Below are 10,063 nucleotides of genomic sequence, written 5' to 3' on the forward strand. Positions count from 1 at the left end.
TCCAATTTGTTCTGAGTCGTGTGTACTGGAATACTGCCCCTCTAAGTAGGTTGACAATATATGTTTAACTTGCATTAAAGATTAAAGAATTTTTTTTTCCAACCAGGCTTTGCACAATTTAATTACAAGCTGAAAGTTACTCGGGAATCTCCTATATATTATGCACACTCTGCACTAAACCGCTAGCGATGTCTCCACATTTGGACACGTTGGCAAGCCATATGTAGCACTGACCTTCCTTCCTTGATTAACTAGCGCACAGGCTTCAAGACCTCCCAAGCAAATTTGTTTCAAGCAGAAATTTAGCAAGCGTCTTTGCTTTCCAGAAATAATAATCAGATCACCACACGCACAAAAACTGATACAGCCACTGATTATATTTAAAGGCACATGTGCCACTTCTGAACACATTCATGGGCCTAACAAGGAAGCAAATAACACAACACACTTGTATCCACCAGCTTGCTATTTTCTACATTCACACCCAGAAGAGGCTTTTAATGTAGTTCTGTAGCAACATTCTCCCTCAGATCTTGGTTCTGTCTATGTTATTTGTCAGTGATACTCTTCGATCCCACCCCAAACTCAAAAAAAGATACTGTATTTTTTCCTCACTTCAGATTTAGATACAGAAGGGGGTGGGGGAATTGAGACATCCTCCAAAGGTGATTATAGCCTGTAATATCTATATTATAAATGCTACAAACAAACAAAGGCTGCAATCCTGCATTCAGGCTGCTTAAATCTCACCATCGTATTTAAGCGAAGGATGACAGACTATTCACCTTTTATTTTCTTAAGAAAACTCACAGATGATTTGACAACAATGCAATCATAAGCAAAGTGCCTTGTTAAGGAAAGTGCTTTAAAGCTATAGAAACTCAAATAGTCGCTTTCCACCAGGGGATCATAATTATGAAAGGTGGAAACATCATCTCTTCCATGACTGTAATATAAAAGCTGTTCAATTATAATATTTAATGGTATTTTTGTAGCAATTTCTCATGAAATACACAAGACACACCCCAAAGCACTGTGAGGGCTTCTGCCAATTTAAATATGAGCTCACAGATCCATTTTCAGCCAATTCTGTTCACCACTTTTTCGAGACTTGCTGTTAGAGAATTGTTCCTGTTTTTGTTTCAGCCCCTGCTACAGACTCTTTCAAAAGAGTATCTTTCAATTAGCTGTATCTGAATGATGGAATTGTCTAACATAATTACTTCATTTTCTTTCTTTCTTTTTCTTCCTATTGTAAGACAGCCATCAATAGCAGGAAAAGATGTTTAGGGACCATCAAAGACAGTGTTCTAAAACAAACTCAGCACTTTGACCTTTCTGGTTTGGTGTCAAAAAGCCACCAAAAACAAAGCCAAGCAATAAAAGTTTTTGAAGGCAGAATTTGAAACACCCAGAAACTGGTTTATAAATGTGTGCAAATGTTGGATATTTTGTCTGGCCTTTTTAAAGTGGAGCAACCCCTCCTACACACAAAAACCCAACTTTTTAATAGAAAAACAAAACTTGAATAAGACTATGTACCTCAACTGATTACTTTCAAATGATTAACATGAATGCTAATAAGATCTGATTTTAAAGTCTTTTAATTTTAGATTTTTTTAAAAAAAAGAAATGTTTTTAATTAAATCATAGCACAAAAATATTGGGATTTGGGGAGGCAAAATTCTTGCCTCCTGTTTTGGTTTTCTCTCTGTGTGTAGCCTTTTACCTGCAAACACAATTGCTTGGCACACACTTGAGCGTTCTGAAGCAAATGTCATGCTCAAAATTAGCCTGCATCACAGGAACAGCTCCCCATATTACAAATTAAAACTAGGCATGTATTTGAACGTAGCATTTCTAAAACAGTCACTTAACCTCCCGGCATACATTTCACTGCCTAGTTATACAGCTGCAAAGCTCTAATGAGTTAATCGCTGTCCCCCCACCCACCCACCCCCCCAAAAAACAACCACCAAAAACACTAGCAATGTCATTGCAAATAAGAGAAGGATAAATATTTGCTACACTGGCTGGTTGCTGTTTTTGCGTGGCTGTGTTTGTTTTCTATTTCTTTTCATTCGTATAATTAAAGTGAGTTGGGGGCGGGGGAGAGGAGAATCCTGTGATCTGAACGCCTTCAGGGAGTAGGAAGCCGCACGTTATTTATTTATTTCAAACAGCAACTGTGCCTAATTAAAACTTCGGATTTGGGGGGAGACAAAATTAATCTCTGCGTGTGTGACAAATAACATTGCCCTCCCCGCCTCTCCTCCTCCTCCTCCTTCTGGCCGCAACCCGATCTCAGTTCCTTATTTGGCCCTGGCCCATTAGAGAGGTTGGCGAGGAGGCTGTGACGGCGATCCTGTACCTTTAAGGCGGCGGCGCCTTCACCCCGCCCTGGCTCCCGGCCAATCTAAAACCGGGAGCAGGAGGCGCTTTGCCCATCGCAGCCAAACGCCGATTCCAAAGCGCTCTTTCGCCTGAGCTGCGCGCGGCTTGCTCTGGGCTCTGCAGCCGCAGGCGCGCTTTCCTTTCCAAGCGGATGGACTTCATCCCTCGCTCGCAGAGGCGAGATCTCCGTCATCTCATCGCTCCTGCTTTCGGAGGACTTTCCCCCTTTCTGTGCTCTAACCGTTAGGACTGCTGGCTCTCTCCTCTACCTGGACTTTTAAGTGGCTAGGAATTTGGAGTAGGAAATGTGAGGGTAGGGGAAAGAGAGAGAAATACTTCGCACCTAATGCGCCCCGAGGGCAACCGTCCGCTCTTAGCAGAAGCATAGAATTGGAAAGGGTCCTCGGGATCATCTAGTCCAACCCCTCGCAATGCAGGAATATATATAGCTGTCCCGTACAGGGATCGAACCAGAAGATGAGGCGCGTTTGGAAACTCTGGCCGATGTTAGAAAATATCTTCCGGCTCTCGCCCCAGAAACCAGGTCTTTGTGGGACTGGTTTGGATAGGAGTTTATCAACTTCACCCGGCCGTGCAAAGCCAGGATCCGCGGGCAGGCAGCTGGAACAAAGGGGTTTACTTCGGGGTAAACTTGACCAGGACAGCAAAGGGGATGAAATTGAATTGGTATCTTGGGGTGGGGAGAAGAGAAAACCCAACCCCCTCTCCTCCCCTAATTTGCTGATCTGTGTCAAGTTGTCCGAGGGGCTGCGCTTTCCCCCGGGAAGAGAGACTGGGCTGCACGGCCTGTCGCAGCGTGCACACAAAAGCAGTCGCACGTTACGCGCCTTGACCTCACCTCACTCGGCGCGCTCCCCACGTCGATCGCCGGCTCCGCAATTCTGGGGACGCACACAAACAACCAACCAACTGGTCCCCCGAGCCAGCCCCCAGTCTCAGCTTCCTGCAACCCGCGGCGAACCGAACCAAACGCGTTGCCTCCCACCACCCCAGACACAGCTTGATCTCTCCGAAGGAGAAAGTATACAGGCACGAATTAAGACGGGAGGAACTTACTTGTTTTGTCATGGAGTCGATTAAGCGGACATAAAAATCCTGTTCTGTTCTGATCCCTACGAGCAGGAGAGGGGGGATGGGGAGTGGGGAAGAGAAATAAATTAATCAGGAGCGTCGTTACGATAAATAATGCAGAAAATGACAAAATGGACAGATCGGTGTTTTCTTGAACTTCGGTTACTCGGCTGTCCAGGAGCAAGAGGGAAGGGCCTTGGAACCGATTGTCATAATAATCACCATTATTGTTACTGTTATTTATTGTCATCATTACCAAGCACAACCCTAAAAAAATTTGGGGGGATGGATCGCGAAAATAACAAGGACGTTAGCATTCCGAAAAGCCATTGAACACGGGTTCAAATTCCTTGTCACTCCAGCATGCACACAAACACTTCGAAGACACCCCTCCCTTCTTTTTTTTTGGATGGCGCGTAAAGGAGAGATCTTCCTCGAGACATCTTCCGGTGTCCCTTTGCCCTCATCGGTCCCAGTCTGACTTGTCACCCCGCCTTAACCCCCACCCCAGCCCAGCGCATATATATTATAAGGGAGAGTGGAGGCGAAAATAGAGTTTTCCCTCTTTTCCTTGAGTTTGACTGCATGGTCGTAGACAAGATTTTTTTGGAGGGTAGGCCTTTTATTAGGGGAGCAGGGCTTTGGGGGACAGAACCTCCGTTTGCTATGTATTTTTATTGATTTATATTGATTTGGAGGGGGGCAGCTGCCCCTCCCTGCTCCGCCTTGGCGACCTCCATGTTTGACTGACCAAAGTGGAACGTTGTGTCTGGTGAGCTGGAAACATGCAAAGCGAAAGCAGTCGCCACGTGGGGAAGGAAAGAGAATCTGTCCTGCCTTATGGGACTACTGGAGAGGTGGCTTTCCCCCTTTTCTTTTCCTCTGATCCATTTCCCCCCTAAAGCATCCCGACGAGCGAGCCCTTCTCCCCTCCCCGGCTTCTCACTTCCAGGAGTAAACAGTTCACTTGAGCCAGGGAGCTCCCTAGAGCTTTCAAGCCGCCGCGAGCTGTCAGGGTCGGGCCGAGCCAGGAAAGGGGCTCACCATTGCTGTAGAGGAGCTGCAGCCGGTAATGGATCCCGTTGTTCGTCTTTTCGCTGTTGGCTTCCTGAAGGGAAAAGGGGCGCACACATATAAGAACGATGGCAGACCACCGGGACGCTCCAAACTCACTCTGCGCTTTTCTTTACTGTACTTTGTTCTTAGTTTCTACACACAAACACACACATCCCGCTTTCTTTCATTTTCCCTTTTTCCCATTCAAGCGGGGATTTAGCTTGAAGCACTTAACCAAAAGTGCCTAAAGGAGGAGAGAGAGAAGCCTGGGGCAGGGCTGCAACCGAAGAGAAGCCCACGAGGGAAGCCCAGGGATGGAGGGGCACGCCTTGATGTCACGAAGACACTCGACGGGGTGGGGGCGTTGTGGTGGCATAAAGTTGTCAAACTGGCTCAATTGGGGTGGAGGTTCTGCGGGGAGAAAGGGACCCTCCGAGAGTTTGGAAGGCGAATCGTCTGGTAGGGATTTTGCAAAGGCAATGTTATGCCCCCGCTCCCAATAGCGTGCAAAATAGTTGCAAAACTAATTTTAAGGCATGGAGGTGTGGGATTGCGCTCCTTCCCTCTCTCTTTCTGTCTGGTGATGGGTTGTGCAAGGGGTGGGGGAGGGTTACAATTCGCAGGTGAGGCAGTCGAAGCCTCTTCACCACCCACCCACCCCGCACTTCACACGTTCACTTACTTTCTCCTTCTCCACGAAGCCCACGAAGGCGGTGCGCTCGATCTCCACCGGCTGCCCCTGCCGGTCGTACAGAGCCAGCACGAAGTGGAAGAAGTTCGATTTCCTCAAGTTGGAAGGCGGCTGCTTCTCGAAATGAGCCCGGGCCAGGCCCACCCCGCTGCAGCCAAAGACACACACGGTTAGAGAGCCCCGAGGCGGTCCCAAGACCCTCTTAACTCCCATCTCCAAGGGGGTCTCTCTCCCACATGCCACCCCTGCCCGCCTTTCTGGTCACCCTCGCTGAAGTTAGGGCACTAGACGCCACCGAGTAAGGGGCGCCGGGGCTAGCGAGTCGAAAAGCACTCGAAGTCCCGGGCCAGGGTCCCGCACGGCTTTCTAAAATGCCCAGCAAGCTTTCGGGTCACAGCTAAAGGGCCCTCACCCACGTCCATTTCAGGCCTGGTCCTCCTAATCTCCAGCAGAAAATTCTGTGAAACTCACTAGCCCGAAGGAGAAACCAGAGCAGGTGGCTCAGTCCTACAGGGGAGGCAAACTTATTGATTCACCTATTTTGTTGCCTTTCTTTCTTTCTTTCTTTCTTTCTTTCTTTCTTTCTTTCTTTCTCTCCCGTGTTGGAGCGCCTGGCTCCTCGGAGCCAGAAAGGAAGAAACAATGCTCTCCAAAGTGATTATGGTTTTATTTTTTTATGAAACATTTATTCTGCTCCTGAAACACCCACCTCCACCCACAAACCTTCTATTTCCACTTTGTGGAAATTCAGGTTGAATTATAGATTGCTTTAAACTGCCCGAGATAGCTGAGCTTTGCTTTCCCAGCGCTGTTCTTTCGCAGTCCCCTCCGCTCTGGCCTCAGCTGTCAGGGAAACCCGCCATGTGCCTTATCTTTCCGCCCGAGCTTTTATGAGCGCCTCTGGCTCCATCGCCTCTCCGGTTCTTTGCGATGGGAACCATCCCGCCACAGGCTGCCTAGGAAAACTTTAAACATTTCAACCTTTGGGTTGTCCCTGCAGAACTTTCCCTTCCTCAGAGGGGCATTTTTCCTGGGGGTGGTACTGGGCAGAGAAGGATGGACGTGAAATACAGACGAACATGACAGTTAAACCCGAGAGTTGGCTCTTGGTTCCGGATCCGTCTTAGCAAATGCGCCCCAGGCTGCAATCCGAACCGGGGCTGGCTTGGAGGCGAGTCCCACGGCAATAATTCGGACTTGCTTCCGCGCAAACACGGACAGCAAGAGGGGTGTGTGAAAGAGAAAGATTTAGAGATGTCCGGGACAGAGGCTTTGCAGAATGCAAGGCTGTGGAGGGCGGGAAGAGCATCCGCGGAGGAGGAGGATGACTCCCAATAAATATTGCAAAGGTTTTGCAGAAGGGACACACACACGCGTCTAGCGTTGTGCATCTAGAAAAAGTTCATTGCCTGTTGCAACTCACACACAAAAAAAACGAGGCTTTGGGAGGAAACGGGGGTCAATTTGCATTAGTGCTTATATCTTCTGGAGGGTTATGCTGGGGAAGGAAGAGCGTTGCACCTATTAATGTAGCTTTTTTTGAGAGAGATGAAGAGACGGTTATGAGACTGGGGGCATCGGAAGAGTAAACATATTGTGAAAACCATTTTGGGGAGGAGGAGGGGAAATGGAAAGTGTGAGCGAGAGACAGAGAAAGACGTGTTTGCCCAACTAGGAAGGAAGAGGCAACGCGCGTAAAGACGCCACTGACAAGGCGCTTGCAACAACAAAAAGTGCCCCCAGCGCAAAAGTCCTGCAGGCAAAAAGTCGGCTGCGGAGAGCTGGTGTTGCTGGAGAGGTAGCCTGCCGAGACAAGAAGGGAGAGGAGGGCAAGGCAAGGGGAGCGAGGGATGCTGCGCCAGCGCCTACGTACCTCTGCGCGGCCGTGTTTGCATCCAGGACGCCGGCGCCCTGCATCCAGGTCCTGACCGCGTTCATGCCCGCGCCGAGGGGCTCTTCCTTCATGCTGCTCCCACTCCGCTGAATGCTTTCCTGGATCCCAAACATGAATTAAAAGCAACCAGGACCCTCCCTTCTTCTTAAAAAATAGTAATAATATAGATCTAAGAGAGAGAGAACGACAACAACACAAAACACAACAACAAAGAATAGTGTTGATGATAATAAATCGCCAGGGAGTGTTTTTTTTCTTCTTGCTTTCTTTCTTTCTCTCTCTCTCTTTCTCGCTCTTTGCTTTGCTTTCTTTCTTTTTCTGTGGAACCGCTGCTGGAATCAAAGCAAATCAGAGAAAATCAAACACAGACATTGAAAGGGAGAAGCAGCAGCAGCGGGGGAGGAAAAACAAAACGAGCGAGAATCCAGAGGGGGACCGAAATCGCCCTCCCCCGGGGTTGGCCGCGGATGCTTTTGGCTTGGCTGGTGGCGAGCTGGTTCTTGTCGAGGCTGCGTGGCGGAGTGGCCTTTGGAGGAGAAGAATAACAACAATAATTTTTTTTAAAAAAAAAACGATGTTGATGGTGATGAAGATGACGACGATCGTTTGTTCGCTGGCCGGGATCGCGCCAGAAGCCGGAGGACGAAGGCGCCGTCCCTGTTCCGCGCCGAAGTCACCCTCCTCGGGATCGCCGGAGAAAGAAGGCAGTTTAAGAAACAATAGGATCGACTGGAGCGGCGGCGGCTTTTGCTGTGGCGGCGGCGGCGGCGCCCTTGGCTACCTCAAGTGTCATTTTCCAGTGACAAGAGAGCGTCAAGTTTGCTGCCTCCCGCGCGCTCTTCTTTCTGGTGCCTTTTCTTCCTGGCTTTTCTTTCCCTCCAGCCAAAGATCTTTTCCCCCTTCTTTCTTTAACATGTATATATTAATATATATATTTGCTTTTCTTTCTTTCTGCGGGGCTCCTCTGGCTCCTCTCTCTCTCTCCTGCCTTTCTTCCCCAGCGCAGGAAGCTGCCTGCCTGCCTGGCTGGCTGGCTGGCTGCTGGAGAGAGCGAGAGAGGAAGACACGCCGGCAAAGGTAAGCAGCAGGAGCAGCAGCAGCAGCCTCCGCGGGTGGACGGCGATCCTCTTGGCTTCTTCCCTCCCCCCTTCTTCCCTCCCCCCCACGCGCTCGAACCGGAGTGATTTGCAGTCTTTCCCAATGGAATCCGCTCCGACTCTCCCCGCAGCCAAACACGAGCGCAGCAGCCCCAGCGGGCAGGGGGCGGGGCCCGGCCCGGGCCCGGCGCCGCCCTCTCCATTTGCATAGCGTCACAACTTCCTCGGCCGCGCCGCGGCTCGCCAATGGGCGGCGAGGAACTCCGAGGTGCGTCGCGCGGCGGGCTGGGCGGACACGCCCCGCTCATTAGCATCGCCCCGCCCCCTCGCCTCGCCGGGAAAAGACCGGAGAAAGTTGCCAGCCAGGGCGCGAGAGCCGCGGGCGGCGAGGAGAAGGAAGGAAGGAAGGATGGGGAAAAGGGGACAGGATCGGGTTGGGAAGAGGCAGGATCGGAGTGGAAAGGCGCAAATGCAGGCGGAGAGCAGCGCGCTGGCTCTCCGGCAGCAGCCTCGTGGTGTTGTTTTTGTTTTAAGACGCGTGGAAGTTCGGGCTGGCGAGGCGCGCCGTCCAGCAACTGATTCCTCGCTCTTGGCCTCTCGCGATCCCATCGCTTAAACCAAAGGTGGCTGCGTTTGGGATTCTTTTTCCCACTCCAGCACATCGAGTTAAATATTTCCAGTATAGCAGCCTCCCCCAAGTTCCCACCAAGGTCCTTCTTCCCGCCGCCTCGACGATTCGTCCGCCGCTCGTCCCAAAGTTACGTGCCCAAGGTGCGGGTGGTGTTACTTTCGTGCTGTGCAGCCCCTCAGCCAACCACAAAAAATAATAATTAAAAATTTAAAAAGAGGAACGTCCTCCAATGCTGTTGTTGTTGCTGCTGCTGCTGTTGTTGCGGGCCACAGTGACAGGCTCTTCCGACTGGATGCAACCCCCACCATCCTTTCCATAATGGAGACGATTTTGTGAGCACAGCTGTCACCCACCACCAAGCTGGTGTTCCTCTTTTAAAAAAAAGAGCAGATGATCCGTCCGCATTGTTACATTTCATTCTCACGACCGATTGTACAGTTCCCCCCCCCCTCACCCCATCATCGAGAGATTCGTGGGATTTGTTTCTAATTTATAGTCGGACGAGGTCATAAGGCAGATGCCTGCAAAAAAACCGAAACAAAAGCACCCACACAAAATATGCCTTGTGTTTTTTAAAATAAGAACCCGTCGTTCGGAGTCTTCGTTGCGCAGATAGCTCAGCGCGTTGTTATTATTATAATTATTATTATTATTATTATTATTATGTCTCTCTCGTCCTCCCTTATTCCTTTTCACGTGGCCTCCACATAGTAGAAGTCACTCTCCGACGAGGAAGTGCCACTTCTCGCCCCACAAAGGACATTAAAATTATTATTTCTTTTCTCCTTTACCAATAAACCAAGGGCGCATCAGTTTAAAAAGTGCCTAATGGGCTCATTTTATCCCTCTTTCAAATCCAGGAAGGTCGGGTAATTCTTTTTTTAGGATGGGGAGTGGTGGGGCAGAATGGAGAAAGGACTCTTTCCTGAAAGAAAAGAGTTTCACTTCAGTTTAGAACGATTTCCATTAGAACGGTGATGGTTTTTCATTCTTGTTATCCGGAGTCTTGGAAACACGGGTCTCGAATAGGACGTTGTGGTTCAAATGGACGGGGTTAGCGGCGATGGGTTTTTAAAAATAAAAATATACATATACACAAGCCCACTATTTTCTTTTTCTTGCTTGGTTTGTTCCGAGAAAGAGAAGACGACGAAGACAGTTAAAAGAAACCCAGTAATGCATGCACACGAGCGCCACACGTGTAACAC

The 10,063-nt window shown here is 49.5% G+C and overlaps 1 protein-coding gene across 7 annotated transcripts in view; it reads right to left on the reverse strand.

Moving 5' to 3' along the window:
* Positions 1-8,286, reverse strand: part of EBF1 (EBF transcription factor 1) — a 383,413-nt gene extending 375,127 nt beyond the window's left edge. For 3 of the 7 annotated variants that reach the window (XM_077924634.1, XM_077924633.1, XM_077924632.1), the window contains exons 1-4: positions 7,107-8,283; positions 5,225-5,381; positions 4,531-4,594; positions 3,472-3,527 (exon numbers count right to left, since the gene is read on the reverse strand). In XM_077924634.1, the coding sequence (XP_077780760.1) occupies positions 3,472-3,527; positions 4,531-4,594; positions 5,225-5,381; positions 7,107-7,240 (411 nt within the window). In that variant the 5' untranslated portion in view covers positions 7,241-8,283. Of the gene's footprint in view, positions 1-3,471; positions 3,528-4,530; positions 4,595-5,224; positions 5,382-7,106 lie in introns of all 7 variants that reach the window. The other 4 variants (XM_077924631.1, XM_077924629.1, XM_077924635.1 and 1 more) reach the window with 3 other exon arrangements.
* Positions 8,287-10,063: the final 1,777 nt, after the last annotated feature.

This window comes from Podarcis muralis, chromosome 2 (assembly GCF_964188315.1).
Source record: "Podarcis muralis chromosome 2, rPodMur119.hap1.1, whole genome shotgun sequence".
In the NCBI taxonomy this organism is placed as follows: Eukaryota; Metazoa; Chordata; class Lepidosauria; order Squamata; family Lacertidae; genus Podarcis; species Podarcis muralis.